This window comes from Hirundo rustica, chromosome 4, assembly GCF_015227805.2.
Source record: "Hirundo rustica isolate bHirRus1 chromosome 4, bHirRus1.pri.v3, whole genome shotgun sequence".
NCBI lineage: Eukaryota > Metazoa > Chordata > Aves > Passeriformes > Hirundinidae > Hirundo > Hirundo rustica.
In genome coordinates, this window is record NC_053453.1 from 48,374,162 (window position 1) to 48,391,542 (window position 17,381).

A 17,381-nucleotide genomic window follows, 5' to 3' on the forward strand; every position below is an offset into this window, starting at 1 on the left:
AGGAAATGAAAGGAAGTTTAGGGTATGAGGTAGTTTCACCTAATGCCCACCGATTTCTAGCATCATAATTGAATTACTATTAGAAAACTACAAAGGAGCAAAGGAGAAAATAGAAATGCCTTTAGGCTGTTTAATAGAGTAGATGACTTTCAACATTGTGAATGTGTGAAGAATGTGTGAATCGTCTAGATTCTGGTTTTTTTATTGGTTCACTGTTCTTTAGCATTTTGAATGCCTTGAAGATGATTCATCATGCACTTTGAGAAATGTTTCTAGAGAATGTTCTTCAATATGACTTAAATTGAGGTGCTTTGAGATTAGAGAAGCTACTTGTTGAATGGTATTTTTTGTTTCCTCTGGGTGACCTATACTAGGTACCTGTAACCATACTAGGTACCTATAACTACTTTGGCAAATTTGCTGCATTTTCTAAGCTTTACTAGTAAGTATCTTTGTGAACATGAAAACCATACAAGAATGAAACTCTTAATTGATAGGCCACATTTGAATATTGCTTTTCACTGATGTAAGCATAAATCAGGGGATTAGGCTTCAAATAATGACAGGGGTGTTGGAAGCAAATTGAAAAATTACTTAGACCTGAAATGCATGAAGAAATAGGATGAATTAAGGCCAATAGAATAGAAAATGCAAATAGCTTATATTCAGGCAGATCAAGAAAGCCAGATCAATTTACTCCTTTATTTGAAAATTACTGGGCTTTTTGTTAATTTCTTGTGTGATTTAAGCTAATCTCTAAAGCCCTGAAATACTTTTGTTTTGTAATAGATTCCAATCATAATCATATATTGAAATCTCCTTCATTCTTCTGAGTTATACAACTTTTTCAAAATAGTTAAAAGAATGGTTTAAAAAAAACAAAACACAAGGATAGGCAGGATTGGAGAAGTGTCGCAAAGATGATCAGAGGGATGGAGCACCTCTCCTACAAAGACAGACTGCCGTGAGCTGGGGTTCTTCAGCCTGGAGAAGAGAAGGCTCTGGAGAGACCTCACTGCAGCCTTCTAGTACCTGGAAGGGGAATATAAAAAGGAGGGAGATGGACTTTTTATACATGCATGTCATGACAGGACAAGGGGCAATGGATTTAGGCTGAAAGAGGGCAGATTGAGATTGGATACAGGAAGAAAACCTTTTCTGTAAGGTGGTGAGGCACTGGCACAGGTTGCCCAAGTAAGCTGTGGATGCCCCATCCCTGGAAATGTTCAAGGCCAGGTTGGATGGGGGCCTGAGCAACCTGGACTAGTGAAAGGTGACCCTGCCTATTGCAGGGAGGTTGGAACTATATGATTTTTAAGGTCACTTCCAACCCTTAACATTCTATGATTCTACAAAATTTTAAATTTAAAAATAGGTTAAGCTCTTTCAAATTAAAAAAATTGACCAGAAACACCCTTATTATGGTTGACCTGAAATATATAAATGCTATACTGTGATAATATAATCTTTGCTACTGAACATTAGTTGTAGGGGAGGGCATACTGAAATCAAATGTGCAATTTTGTTCTAGATTTTTTTTCTTTGTATTTTGAAGTGATACAAAACTAGTTTTCAGTGAAACAGGAGTGATATCTTCCCTATTTACTAGAAAGTTTATAAGCAGAATCTGTGAAGAACACCTTTACAAAAAATAGCTTCACATTTGGAAAGCCACTGACAAAAATTAATAGTTAAATTAGTAAAACTAGTAGTTTAGGAAACCAGTAGTTTTCATATTAGTAGGAGATGCTCACAGTTGTTAATTTGGCTTGTTACATATGAACTAACCTGTGTTCCATTGCTTGTGAGTTGGCTTGTTTGTCAGACTAAGGAAAAATATGAATATTATTTCTCACTCCCAGACTTTGTAGTTCTTTCATCTACCAGGAAAAGAATTCTACTTATTTCTCTAATTATGTAGTTCAGTAACCTAACTTGATACATCTGTGTTTTAAAAACAATTTATAGCTGGGAAAGCATAAAGAAAAGCAGCTGTTGCATATTACCAAATAAATTTTACTGGTGTTCTTAAGGCATGTCAGATGTTATTTTTGTAGCTCTAATTTATCTAATAAATACTAGTAACAATGTGCTTGTTAGATTGTCTTGGACCATCTCCATACTGCTTTTCTTTCATTTTGGATCTTCTCTGGCAATCCTTCTCTGCCAATCAATGGTTTTTTATTGTAGATTACTGCCATTCCTTCATGTACTCTTCAGCATCTGCTTTCCTCATGTTTCATCTTGTGTCAGTCCTCTATCTTAGTATTTCCTTTAATTGCTTGTCTCATATTCTAATGCACATGTATGCATTTCTAATCTCCCACTGCCACCAAGTAAAAGAGAATATCCAGTTTTAACATAACTTTGGAAATACCTGTACTGAGCCCAAAAGGCAGAGAACAGATTTGGGATTTCAGCTTAAAACCCAAAGGGACCACTACCACCTCTTATTCCTGGCTGAAATATATTGCTTTTTCAATTATTTAGGGAATAATTTTGACAAAAAGCAGATGTTTCTCACTTGCTGTAAGAATTCCCTCTCCCAGCTATAGCCCCTCTTTCTGGATCTATCTTTGGCAGAAGGGTTGATGTATCTTTGAAAGCAGGCAGCTTGAAGGAGGGTTCCTTCCAATATCTACTGTCTGCAGTAAGGATAAGAAACTCTTTTTCCCAGGCTTGTTCTGCCACTGCACTTCTGCACATCTCTCTCACACCCCACCGGTGGTTGTGGTGAAACTCTGCATTGCTGATGCTGTGCAGTTCTGCCAGGAAGGATGATCCCACTGGCCTACCCTATCTCCTCGGATTTTGACTCAGTACATAGTGTGTGCTTTGGTGTGTTATTGAGGTTATTTTAAGCAACATTGTTGTGGAATACTTACAGATTGTCACAGTCTTTGATTTGTCAGAGTCTTGGTAGTCTGAACACTTGGAAGATTTAACTTCGATGATGAAAGGATGATTTGTAGGTTCATGAAGACACTGCAGTTGTTTTACATGCAAAAATTGACCAATATGACTGCTGGGATAAGAGATGCTAGAGCCCCTGCCTCACCCTCCAAAATTAAGTGTAGAAATGCCAGTATTATTCAATAGAAAGGCTCCTGTATGTTTCAGAACTCAAACAGGATTAAAATGTGCACGTGCTTCTTGTATATCTATATTCCATGTTATACTTCTGGATGGTTTTCTTGGCAAAGGCAGTCCTGGTCATTTAGATGAACACAATAAAATTGTAACAGACTAGGTGGTAGGAAATGCTTTGATTACATTGTAGTGTAGACAAGTTTATAAGCTTGTAGTTTTAACTCCAACTGCAAGGTGAAGTAAGATGATGAGTCAATCAAAAGGAAAAGCAGTAACGGGAAATAGTGTTTTCCTGCATTGTTAAACTGTAACAGCTACCTTGATACTATTCCTTTAGAGGCCTGTCAAGGTTTGTAGCAAATTATCTTGTAATTTAATGTTTCTCCTTCTGTCCCATCTCTTTGAGTCGTGGTTTTCTTCAGATTAAATTTGTCATGTAAGGAAGTTGGAGCAGGGCAAACTCCAGGGGCAATTGAAAAGTTTATTCAGTCTTTTGAAAATAGCTCTGTGTGTTCATGCTCTGGCAGAACATAAATCAGAGAAACACAGCCTGCTGTGTAAGAGTACCTGTGTAAAATGCATCTTTCTGGCTTTGGCATCAGCTTTCTTTTCCAAAGGAAAGCAACAGCTATTTTGCTTTAGGAAGACACAGTTTCTTTATAGATATAATAGGTATTCTGATATACATATTTAGTTTGCAAGCACTAATGGCAATACCGAGCTGTCCTGGTTCCTTTTGACTTCCGGTCACCTCTCCATCACCTCTCCACAGCCAGCTGAAGAAATGGAAAGATGGTCATGTCTTGCCTTACTTTGTTCTTCCTCTTTTTGTCCATTTCTCAACATCTTTGTTTACTGCGCAAGTAGTCTCTCCTCTGCCCTGCAATGGGCTTCTTGGTTGGAATCAGCTCTCCCATTTACTGCAGGACAGGTGATTTGTGTTCTGCTTTGACCCCTTGCATCACCCCTCACGGAACTTCTTTTACCCTGACATTTTTTGGTAGGTAAGCTTTAGCTTTGTAAGGTGGTCTTTGGCTTTCATCAATTATGATCATTATCAGCCTGCTCTTCTGTTTACAGATTTTTCAGTCTGAGTGATTCCCATGTTTACTTTTAACCTAAAGTAGAAATTACTGCTTCTATTACTACAAGATTGCTAAGAAGACTGAGCTCATAGCTGCTTGAACAGTTACTGAAAGTCTGTTGTGTCTGTCCTTTAAATAGCCTCAGTACCTGGCAGATGAAAAACATGTTTTTAAACACTGTGTTCCAAGTCCCTGAAATTACTTCATCTCTAAATAGACTCCTGTAACAACTTATTTTCATAGAATGTGGAAAAGCAAAGTTCTATCACTACTAAAGTTCTGGTTCTGCCATTGCATTTTCTGTTCCCATGACAAGTGTCTCTAGTACATCATGAAGACTGACCTAGTGCACAGTGGTACAAAGCCTAGCTGGAGGCTGGTAACAAGTGGTCTGTGCCAGTGGCTGATAGTGGTCAGCAGCTTCCTTGATGACCTCGGGGATGGAGCAAAGTGTACCCTCAGCAAGTTTGCTGATGATATGCCAGAGTGCTGTGCAGTCATTCAGAAGGGCTATTTATGAATTTATCCCTTAAAATTTTAAAATAATTCTGGGACCTCTGACATAAGATTTTTTAACTCTTCTCACAGTGATGTTGTTGTGATTTGATCAGTAGTGCATAGAGAGCTGATGTAATCACAGCCCATCTTAAGGAGGATTCAATTAGAAATACAGGGTGTGGGACTTTATATATATATATATAAAATAATCAAGTAATAAAGAATGTTTCTTAAAACAGAAGTCCAAATGGAACTCTGAGAAGTCTAGTGCCCTTCCTTCCTGTTCGTGCTTGGGATCAATTCTATTTCAGATGGATGGTAGATATTGTGTACCTTGTAGAGGATTGCATACCTGCTGTGCTTTTGTCCTTAAGCCTGTGATCCACTGTGTTCTAGTGCTCCTGTTATGCCACCTAGGAACTGGTTCCCCAGATGGTCAATGTAGAAAGCTTTTGCAAATTTTTGAATCTTTAGATGGAAAATTAAGTCATCAGTAGCTTATAATCCTCTGCAGCTGCTAAGGCATGCTGTCTTCTAAAGTTTCTTTCAGTAAGATTTATATAGATTGTCTTCTGGGCCAGGTAAGGAAATACTTCTCAGTTTTATGTTAACACTCTGCTATACTGGAGCTGTACACTGAAGAAGTTGTAGATATTTGCCAGAAGAATAACATGAGAATGTTTAGCCATGAGCTTTTGTAAAACTCCAGTTAGTCCTCATGCCCTTTTTCAGTACATTAGCATTAGTGTTGATCTCTGTAGTAGAACTAAGCCTGATGGAAAGCTATAAAATTAACTTTTTTAAATTGCCAAAATAGTCTTGACATTTCAGTATTGCATAGGAAACACTTATTTATGTTTGTTTCCCTTATCTCTTTTCTTCTCCACCACAGAACTCCGCTATGCAACTGTGTATTGGAATAGAGCTGAAAAAATACTTCAGGTCAGGAATACGCTGGACAGGAATGGAGATGCTTATGGCTTCTACAACAACAGTCTACAGACAACAGGTTGGGGAGTCCTGGAGATCAGAGCAGGCTATGGCACTCAGACATTAAGCAATGAAGATATTATGTATGTTGCTGGCTTCTTGGAAGGCTATCTCACGGCTCCGTAAGTACCTTAGGAAACAACTCAGTTCATGACACTTCCAGTGGATTTCTGTGTTTGTGAGGTTTTTTGTTTGCTTTCATTGCCCTGAGTTCCTTTTCATTTAAACTAATGATACATTTTGCAGCTGTGTGCTGATCTTTTAATTAGTAGCAGGTATGAATTATAGCCTCTTTGTTGTGGGGTCAGGATGTACCTTTCCCTTCTCATCCTGCAGGATCTTCCAATACCTTGATGAGATAGATGGGTACTGTATCTGTATTACTGGTTAAGTAATATAATCACAAAATAATGTTAAGTGTAAGGAAGTGCATAAGGAGTAGCAAAAATTATGGTTGTTTCCCCAGCCTGTAGTTAGGTGACTGATCAGACAGTTGAGAGCAGATCAGGTAGGGACAAATGTTGCTAGGAAGGTCTGCAGGGCTTCCTTAAGGGCGTTTTTCAGCAAATACTGTCAGGAAACTGCCAGGTAGCTGATACTGTAACTTCATGGCATAGGGAGTTGTCTTGGCCAACTTGAAAAATAATAAAAAATACACTATAGGCCAGAAGGCAGACTAAAGTATGTCTAGAAGGGTTAGTGTCTCCTAAAAGCCCTGAGGGACTGAGCCTTTCCCACACTGCACATTTATGAGAAGTGACAGAATTTTGTATTTGTTACAAATCCAGTGCAGAGGTTTTTTTCCTAAAATAAAACAAACAGAAAAATCCATAACCCCAAAAAATAGCCAGCCAAAAAAATTAACCAAACTTTGTTCTTTCCGTGGCTAAATTGGAAGACAGAATGACACTATGAAATATTCACTGATAGCAAATGGCGGTGGTAGGTTGGTCTTGATGGTCTTTTCCAGCCTAAGAGATTCCATGATTCTCTATAGCTGGTGATACATTTAAGAACGTGACATATGGCTTGTTGTTAAACAAGCTCCATCTTTCATTTTATCAACATAGTCATAGGAAAAGAAAACTTCCAAAATTCTGATGCGGGACATTGCAGAGGCCCTCGAGCCTATAAGGGGAACTTCCAGGGCAATGCCCTATAGGTTTCAAGAATGCCACATCACTTAGGGTGAGGAAATGGGGTTCCCCCATGGTGCTCTTCAACACTGTATTAATCTACCTCAGCTTTTCCCATTGGCCTGTTGGTCTTGCCCACCTCTATTGTTATATATATCCCTGGTTCCTCATTGGTTGTGGTATCACTGAAGGTCTGCCCTCATGTCCTGTAGGTCAGTGCTCCTTGCCCTGCCCTCGTACTGCCCCTTGCCCTTCAGATCATTGACCTCTGACCCCATACTTAACCCTAGGCATTCTTTTGATCTGCGTCTGTCTGTCTCTGGAACCCTTCAGCATGGCTCTGCAAAATAAACTTTGCTGGAACTTTATACAGGAGACCCATCCCATCTTTCTTTGCTGACTTATCTGTGGTCTGTGTGAGTGTGGAATTGAGTGACTGCCTGTATGCCCACCGAGCGGCTTCTTGAGAAGAGATGTGTTTCGGGGAGAGGTAGCAGCAACCACCATCCATTTCCACACTGCTACAGGACATAGCTAGGAGAAGTTTGTGATGGCTGCTGTGACTTGCCTTTTTGGCTTCACCAGCTTTGCTTTCTAATACCCAAATAAATACCCATAGGCTGTGTTGCACAGGCCAGCAAAGGAAGGTTGTCTGCTGAATATTTGTCAGATATGGCTGCTGGACAAGATTATATTCATTTAATTAGTAAGACATTTTAAGATCAGTTAATATTTATGGATAGTTCTCTGAGCATATGATAATGTGACTCTCTACTAGGTTTTGCTGGTGAGGCACCTAGGTCTCTGGAAGTGTATAAAGGAAATTCAATAATGTAACCTTTGTCAATAACAAAACAGTTCTGAGAGAGTGAAGGAGTCCTAAAGTTCATAGTATACAATCTGTACTCCAGACAGGAAAGGAAATTAAGTTCATGAGAGACCTGTTATTTGTTTATTTGGTGTGAGAGGTTACTGCCTTGCACTATTTGGTCATTTATTGTAAGCTATCCCTGAATCTGGGGAATGCTAGCATTACATTTAGAATATTGTTAAAGTTTGGTATTGTTTAGCAGCCTTTTATCCTAAGGCTTTTCCTAGGTGTGTAAATCAATAGGTCATTAAGCTTAAGTTTTATCATACTACAGGTAGCCCAGTCCATGCAAAGCTTAATTAGATGGCAAGCAGTGCTGTAGTAGGAAACACGCTCATACCCTGTTCCTCTTCTGCCTCCACAGTAGATCTATATGTCTTCTGGGTTAGAAACCAACTTAAGTATGCATCTGTTCCTTTTAATGTGGTTTGAATGTGAAACAGTGTCTGTAGGGATTTATCTGCTCTCTCATTCTAGGCTAAGTTTTTGAGGAAGAAGGTTGTTTGGTTTTTGTTTTTTTTCCTTCCCATGTGTGTTAAGTGAAGATTCACAGAAGTGAAGTTATCCAAGTTATTCTGCCCAAGGCTTTTGTCTTCTGCACGTCATGTGCTTACTTAGGTTGGTTCTGAACCCTGGCTGCTGTACTACAGGGCTAACAGCTCCAGCACTGAGTGGCCTTTGTAAAGAAGTGGATATAACAGTAATGAACAGAGGTGAAGCTGAGGGTTTGTATTAATGCGGAAAAGTATGGCTTGGAACTTAGGCTTTTAAGCAAAATGGGAAAGAGGCTTTTAAGCAAAATGGGAAATTCAAGCTGCTTGAAAGGAGATTTAAGTGCAAGTGTGGGTTAAGATGCAAAACCAGAAGCAGCCAAAACCTGTCTTTTCTGGGGAGACCTTTTGAGAAAATCCACCAAGAAATCCCCTGACAAGTGCAAAACCTGAAAATGATTTCTGTCAATAAAATGAGTATCAGATATTATAGATACTGTCTGAGTTTAGGTTTTTTTTGCTATTTCTTTGCTCCATTGTCCATCTGTAGCTGCAGTGCAAGTGTAATTTCTCACTGGGGGTTACAAACAAGTTTTTTCTGTAAGGTTGTGTAAAACTATTTTGGATAAAGAAGTCTTCTCCAGAATCTAGGAATACCTTTTGAAAATGTTTCAGGTAAGGAGCAGAGATGAAATAGTGATGTACTTGACCGTTGATAACTCAGAGAACCTATTACTTCAGGTTTTAGCTGCATGACCTTGATGGGTTTTTATTTGGCAAACTGCAACTAATGAATCCTTTTATAGACTGTGTTTGTAATTTCCTAAATTGCAGGAGAAGCGAGAATTCCCAAAGTCTGCAGATGTTAAGATTGCACTCAGAACTCCATTTCTCCTTCATCTTGCCTAGAAATTTAGAGAATCCTAATTAACATGCAGGCAGATGTTCTATCTATTGGACAGTTAAACAAGTCTTCTGAAGTAAAACTGTGAAACAGCCTTTCTCAATCAGTACCTCTATTCCTGTCAGACTGCCGGGCACATTTAGCCTGTCTTAGGGAAACTCTAGCACCAACACAACTTTCCTTGGAGAAGGTGTCTCTAAACACTCTTGTTCTACTTTTGCACATGTTGGTGCCCACAGCTTGAGTTCCCTTTTAGTTCCTGGTAAGAACAAGGGAGAGCGTAGGTACATGTTTAGCTTTGGGAAGGCTTTCTTCGCATTGCCAGCCACTTAGCTGCTGGAGTGAAGACCCTGTCTTGTATTCATATGTGGTAAAGGCTCCATGAAGCAGACCCACAGGGTGGCTCTTTGCAGAAACCCTAGAAGTCCTACTGGAAAGAGCTCTGATGTGATGCATCGATAGGAAGGAAATATTGGTGCCTGAACCCGTGTTGAAGAATGTGGTGGTTCCTTAGAGAGACCCAGAAGACCGTTGATGGCATAAGGCACAGAGTCTGCTCTCTGTCCGGGGGGATATCGTGGCTTTATTCTGGGGTCCTGCCTCTGCCGGACGGAGCTCTTACTTGGCTCCTTCCCTGTCCCCGCCGGTGCCAGAGAGACCGAGCCCCCGCGTGTCCCAGGGCTTTTTCCCAGGGGGGACGGGTCTAGAGGCAGGGACAAGCCACTACCCAGTCAGGGACAAGGTGGGAGTGGAACAGAGTTGGGTTACATTCCAGTGTGGGAAGATGGGTGCAGCCGAGCAGGGATAAACCACGAGATACAGTTAAAGGGGTACAGGGGATACAATAGAAAAACATTACAAGCCCCAATATAAAAATGAAACACAATATAAACCCAATTAATGCACTACAACAGAAGTACAGTAAAAAATTCTTGGTAACCTTGGTCATTAAAAAAAAAAAAAAAATCAATTCCAGGAATTGTCTGTCTTCTGTTAGTACATAAGAGTGAAAGCCATTAAAGAAGGTGTTTTCAGTCACATGATTCTGACCTAATGCAATCTCTGCATCAGTCATGACAGCTTAAAGGTAGTATTGCTGTAAAATCTGCCTTGTGTTGCATAACCTTTGAGTGTAAAATAGAGAGTAGAGCTGATGGTTGAATCTGGAAGCCTGATCATTTGTGCTGGCCTAGGGCAGTGGTTAGGCCAGTATCCTAGCTGGATTTTATCTTTCTCACCTGGCTCTAATCCCTAAATGATCATCTGCCAGATGGATCAACTTGTGCTATTTGCTCCTCTTTAGTGACAAGAGAGCTCTGATTTCTAGTATGGAGTATGTTATGCATTAGTTCCCTTCCTAAAATTACTTGGGATTTTTATTTGCTAAATTCTCTGTGAATATGCAGGGGTGGAGAATATTGAACTGTTTCTCCAATTTTCTTGCCACCTTCTGGAAGTAGGTTATGATATTTTATGTAGTCTTAGTTGGGTTACATGGGAGACAGGAAACTCTAGAACTAAAATTGTTGCTGGAGCTGCAGTTTTGTGGAAAAATGCAATGATGCAAAGATGTTGAATGCTCTCCTCTTGTCCAAGCATCTCCCTTCCACAACCTAATTCAAACTACATATAAAACCCCCCCACATTTTTGCTGGATTAGTGTTCTGCCTGAATGTGTGAGACAATTAAATTTGATTGTCAGAATGGTACCATGCCTGAGATAAGAAGCAGCAGGATCATGCCATCAAGTTCATGCAATTGTCTGGGAATGGGGCAAGGGACAGAAAGAGGCAAGAAGGTCAGTGGATGATTCTCTAGTCATCAGCAAACTGTTCAATCCTCTCTGTCTGTATTCTCTAATTACACCCTGAGGGAAATTGGGAAGAGCTTCTGTCTGCATCCCTCCCAGAAAAAGCTGCCCTCCTAAGTTTTACTACAGGAATTCTGCCCTGCTGACATGTGCTTTCCTTGAGGCTGGTATCTCTTTCTCAGTACTTTTTTCTGTCTCTCAGCACTTGGTAGGAGATAAACGTACTGATGACAGATGTAATTCTGTCTCTATCAATTCCACACCTCAGTGAAATAATTGTCTGCTGATGTTTGTTTGTTTGTTTGTTTTTAATTTAATCAGTGATTGAAAAAAATGTTGGTTAAGTTTGACTCACATTAAGAGAAATGTTGAAGTGTTATTTTGGCTCTGGTCAGACAATTACATTTCAGCTAAAATGAGAAAGGTGACTTTAGTTCTGGGCTCCTGAGCATTTTTTGACAGTTGATTTCATCTTGAAGGACTTCACTTCAAGAAATCAAACAAAAAAGCTGTAACCAACCAAGCAAAAAAGCCCTTTCAACTTTTGTTTTTAATAGTTAATGTAGATAAAATTACTAACTGAATTCAACAACAGAAAAAAATCACAATAATTTTGGTCTCCATAAAGTTAAATCTATTTAAGGCTGCCATGAATGGGAGTTTCTGTGATGGCATGTAGGATTGTCTTATACACACTAAAAAACTGAGACACTTAGCTTAAACAGAAAGGAGCATGGTTATTGGCAAGTAAAACCTGCTAGATATCATGCTGACATTCTCTCTCTGAAGAGTGAAATTAATGGAATCAGCAAATTATATTATGTTTGCCTCAGTTGTTGTGTGGTGGTGTTTTTTTTGTGTTTTTTTTTGTGGGTTTTTTGTTTGTTTGTTTGTTTGGTTGGTTTTTTTTTTTTTTTTTTTTTAAATTTCAAATAGAACAGCTCTCTAGAAAACAATTTTTGTTGTGCTTAAATTAATGTGCTATTTCTTTCAAGATGCTTCTGGCCTACAACTACTCCCTGAATGTGCAGTTTTGCTATGAAGTAGTTCAATCTCATTCTTATCTTCTTTCCATTGTGCAGCAGTTTGAGCAGGCATTGGCAAAGTAATTTATTTTAAGTCACATTTTAACAATCCTTTTGTGTTATTTTTGCTATTTGTCATGCACTGGAGTGTTTTCTGTGAATAGGAAAAACTTAACTTTGTGGACTGTGTTGCTTGTCTGTCAAGGTGTGTTGATTAACTGGTTGGTAAACAGAAGATGCAAAGGAATAACTCCTGTTACTCTTGTTCTTTCAGGCAAATGTATGACCATGCTGCAAATATGTATCCACAACTTATTAAGACTCCCACCATTCGGAGTGGAGTTCAGAATTTTATGGCGTATGTATATATTTGCTAAAAATAAATCAGTCAAGACTTGGGGTTGGAGGATGACAGAATTTTCAACCTTTTTTTACTCTCTTCCTTATTGGCTGAGGAAAATGTATGCTTTCTTTCCCTCTGTTTGAATGCCATTTTATTGAAAGAAATTCTCAATATACACGAAGAAGTGCCTATACCCTTCCCTAATTCTGATTCTTTAGAAGAAATGTATAAAACAATTGCTGCCAAAGGGTGGGGAAAATGTCAATGAATTCTGAAGGTCATTCTAGTAAAATTCTTTCTTTGAAAAGCTGATATTTTCAATATCACACTGAACAGTGGTCTCCTGGCACCTTAGTCTTTTTAGCAGTGTGTATCCTTTCCTTCTTCTGTTAGGTTAATATTTTATTCTACCACTAATGTAAATTCTATTCTAATCACAGAAGTCCTGATTCACTTTTCTCTTTAGCTGTAAAAATCAAAAGTAATTCTGCTCGAATAATGCAGCTACACTGGTGGGGAAACTACAAGTAGGAGAAGAACGAGATCAGGTACTGGGAAACTCAGCTGTGACTACCAACTGCTTTAATCTTCTTAGACTTGTGGGTTTTTCCATTAAAAATAGCTTGTGTGAAGTGGTCTCTTTTGGGGACTATTTTTTCCCATCTTTGCCTTGTTTTGCCCTTTCCATTAGGGGTTGAATATCTGACTGTTATTGGTGTGCATATAAAAAGTTGATTGGTTTTAGTTTATCCAAGAAATAGAACAAATAATCTTAGTGCTCCCTTGCTATCATTTTTCAGCATTGCTGTGCTCCTCCTTGTGAGAAAAATGGGATTGCTACCATATCAATGTGTATGTGTTTTTTTTTCCTAGAATGACACAGCATAGCAGCTGTATTCCCCAAGATGCATTGTTGGATGAAGGGGGGCAATACTAGGTGTCCTTGTACTGCTTTTCTATTGCCTCTCTCCTCAACTCCTGCATCACTGATTTACTTTATAGCAGTGTTTCTATATGGGTTGCTGTGTTGTCTTGGAAGTCCTTAGCCCTAAATGTACTGACCATATCCCTATTTCACTGGACCTACTTCATGCATCTTGTTGTTTCTAGAAAGCTAACTCTGGTTGCTTTTCTCACCCATATACTGTTGGAAGAGTTTGCTTCCTTTACAGGTTTGTCCTTTCTATTTTGCTACTTTACATAGTGCTGGATAGATAGATGCAGGAGGATGGAAGAGGCCAACATCTGATCCTCATTTTCTGTCATTTTTTTGTGGCCCTTTGTGCACAGCAAAAGAGAGAATTCTGAGAGATCCTTACAATGTTGGTGGCTCTTGCCCTAGGGTCTGCTCACCTTGTGTTGCTTCATGCTCTAAACCTCAGTGATTTGGCTCTTGACTGGATCTGGCACAGGGTACAGTCGTTTGGCCTCCCACATGTTACTCAGGGGAGCATAGACATGGTTCTCAGGCAACATTTGAGCACCACCAGCAGAAAGTTTTCATTGCACTTGAACCTGGGGAGAGGAGGAGGCTCTTCAAATGTCAGTCTATTTTTATTCTTTAATAGACATTTGAAAGGGAATGGTTCGTCTGACCTATCAAATGCTTGTTTCCCTTTACTGACTAGATCTACTATAGCAACGTCCCCCACAAATGTGAAGTCTTAACTCCTTCTTTGACACTAAAATCTGATAGGACACATGATTGTAGGGTATTTTGCTCAAGTCTGAACATTTAGACATGGAGGGTGTAATGCTTAGATCTGCAGGATTTCCAAAGAATGATTTACCTCAAATCTTTAGTAAGACTGGACCATCTGGGTCATAATGTATTTGTCCTTTCCCTGCGTTATTAATTATACTCTTAAAAATGCCAAGAAAACTCCAACCTGTTTGTTCCTCTGCAGGAAACAAGATCAATGGACAAGACAACAAATCAGAAATAATAAGGATGACCCATTTTGGAGGCATGCTGGCTATATTATTGCACAGTTGGATGGTCTTTACATGGGAGCCCTCGAGTGGGCTAAACTACATAAACAAACAGTAAGACTACTGCACCTCTTTTTCAGTAGCTGGGGCTGGGTTGTCAGTGGACAAACATGGGAGAAGGGGATCCGCTTTTTAAAAATAAAAAATAAGAAAGTAGCATACTTACTGGCAAGTACTCATTCTGCAAAATCTTCGGCTGTGGCTGTTCAGTGTAGATAATGTAAGCGCAGATTCTTCACAAGGGGCTTGGAACCCTGGGCATTCATGTGGTGATTAGGTTGGGGTGGCTTTTGTATCCACGTGAATGTTGGAAGGACAGGGAATTCACTAAAGTTCTTGTTACAATTGATATTAAGCAAATGACCCTTTATGTATAAAGAGTACCTGCAACAGCATGAATTAAAGCTTTCACTCTTATTTCCAAGCATTAGATTTCAAATCCTAAAAACCTTTCTGTCTTAGAGTATGTTTTACTTTACTAAATGACTTATTTTCTGTCTTAAAGTCTCAAAAATATATGGTTATAAAAGATGCGGTCTGTGTTGTAGCAGGTCAGATGGGATAGATTTTGGGGCTTTGTTGGGTGGTGGTTTAGTTTGTTTATTTTTATTTTTTATTTTTAATTATATTTTTTATTTCAACTAGAATTATATTCATCAGCTTGTATGTAATAGCAGAACTCCTTTAACTACAGCAGAGATATGGCAATTATAATGTTGTCCTAAAGTCTAAGATCTGATAGGATTTTCAGTGTCAGAGAAAGGACTTGAGTAATTGTAGTTGACCACCTTACCTAGGGTAATCATACAAAGAATTTTGAGAAGTCGGGAGTCCCAAATCATAAACAATTGCATTTTAGTAAAATGTACATCTTTCTTGCCTAGAAGTCACTCTGGGGCTTTCATGAATGGGGAGCCAGCTCAAACTGGGGGAAAAAAAAAAAAAAAAAAAGGCATTTGTAGTAATAATCCATCCTGAGGGACCTGAGTTTGTAGGGGAAAACACTAGGAACCTTGACTTTCTAGGAGAATAACACATTAATATACTTTGTAACTCCTGTATCTGAAGAGCCCTGTCAAGCTCATCAGGGTTGTTTGTTTGTTTGTTTTCTGCTTCAGAATCTTTTAGATTCATGTGAGGGGAAGGGAAAAGTGCTGATTTGTGTCTCAGTTACTTCTTTGTAATAGGCATGTCCTACCTGCAAAGTGTGTTCCCTGATGCTTGCTTATTTAACTATGCATTTGATACTAAAAAGCACTGACCTCTGAAGTGTTTGAATAATTTTTAACCTCTTTTTAGAGATCTTACCAGCATGTCTTTATGAAAATGGTGCATTTAGTGAAAGTTCAGATGTGTGGTTCAGGCTGAAATACTTGTGTCCTCCATTCTTGAATAATATGCAGGATATATCTTTTTTTCTTTTTCAAAATGTGCTTTCAGCAGTTGGTGGGATTTATTCTGACTCTTTTCCATGCCAATCGCAATTTTATCTTTGGACATTATCACCTCTGTTGAGATGCATATACTTTTATTCAAAGCAAAAATGCTTACTATGTGTGTATTTCTTACTTGAAATGGTGCTGCTGTTTCCTCTCTTTGCCACAGCCAGTAAGTTAACATCTGTCCTTATCTTTGAGTATGCTCTTGCAGCTAGGTCCTTGGTTTTCCTTGGCATCAAAATGACACCTGACAATTCTGTAAAAGTACAGGAAGTTCATTTTGTTGGATACCATGGTACCTTTCAAGTACTTTTGAGAGATTAGGCTACCACTGTATGTACATACATACTTCTGTTAGGATCTCCTTCAGGAAGCAGAGCTTGAAGGCTGTTGCTCCAAGCTTACATGGGCAATAAAAACAGGTGCAGATGCAAAGCTCCTGGCTAATATTCTATCTTTGACACCTCTGTTTATCTGAGAATCAACTCAGCTTCTGTAAACTGTTGACACTTAAAAGCCCCAACTAAATTCACAAACCAACCAAACAAGCAAAAACACCACCAGTATCTTCCTTATTCCTTGTGATTAAAGAAATCTGCTGTCCAAAGTGCAAATAAATTCACCTAGTAGATGATTTTTTTCTTATTTTTAAGTATTGTACTTTGCTTCAATTAACCCAATTGTTTTGATTTTGTTTGGGCAACAATTCCAGTAACAAGTACTTTTCTGTTACTCAAGTCTCAAAATAAAACAATCAAAGAAATTTTATATTGAAAGTCTCTGTAACAAATTCTTTTAAAATGTTTTTAAAAGCAAATCTCATTGCACACTTTCCTTAGGGCTTTGAAATTTTCTTTTTACCTCTTTCCTTTAGTATATGCTGTTTTGTTTCATTAATAAAAGAATCCTTTCCATGTGTTTGTGTTTGGATTATCATCAGCAGGAACAAATTTATCTTTTGATCTCTTGTTGTTCAGTAGTTTGGATTCACGGTGGTAATGAACATCAGAAATATTAAAAATACCTCTGGTGTGAATTGTGGCATTTTTCTTTCCCTTTTTTTACCCACACTCAAACAAAACAAAAGAACACCCATAAACCTCAGACAAAACCAAGCCCTATGTGACAGTCTGTTTTGTTGTCTGATGTTCTACTTGCTGTTGGGAAAGCTATGCGTACTTCTAAATTCCCCACATTTTCTTTATATATAGAGGACAATTGTTCCCACTGTCTTAACCTTAAAATAAGAATAAATTCTGAAGAAGAAAGGCTAGGAAGCTCTTCCCCTTAACTCCCAAAATACCAGAGACATGAGAAAGAAGGGGAAGAAGAGATGGGTTTCAAGGTTCTTATGCTTTCCTGCACCATCAATGATCATACATACAGAGAAGATGCTCTTGTGAATACTGGTTGACCCCAACAGGCCAAAAGAGATAAAAGGGATGAAGAAAGGGAGCTGTGTTTACAAAGACTGCGAATTGTAACACTGAACAGTGGACAAAGTTGTGTAGAGCTATTTCCTTTTCAGGAGAATGGAAATAAGCTGTTTCATAGCTAATCTGCTTTTAATTTTTTAATTCGGTTTTCTGGTACTATGCATGGTAGTTTGAAACCAGAGCCAGATAGTTCTTAAGTGAGAGTTGGATTATGTGCACACAAGTAACGCTGAAATGTTCTGTTTTTCTGCTCTCCCCTAAAATTCAGATC

General features: G+C 38.7%; 1 protein-coding gene across 1 annotated transcript in view; it reads left to right on the forward strand.

The window, feature by feature from the left end:
* The window catches only part of PLBD1 (phospholipase B domain containing 1), a 39,370-nt gene that overhangs the window by 1,128 nt on the left and 20,861 nt on the right, over positions 1 to 17,381 (forward strand). Inside the window, exons 2-4 of the mRNA XM_040063174.2 lie at positions 5,566 to 5,785; positions 12,175 to 12,258; positions 14,151 to 14,289. Coding sequence (XP_039919108.1) covers positions 5,566 to 5,785; positions 12,175 to 12,258; positions 14,151 to 14,289 — 443 coding nt within the window. The remainder of the gene's footprint in view (positions 1 to 5,565; positions 5,786 to 12,174; positions 12,259 to 14,150; positions 14,290 to 17,381) is intronic.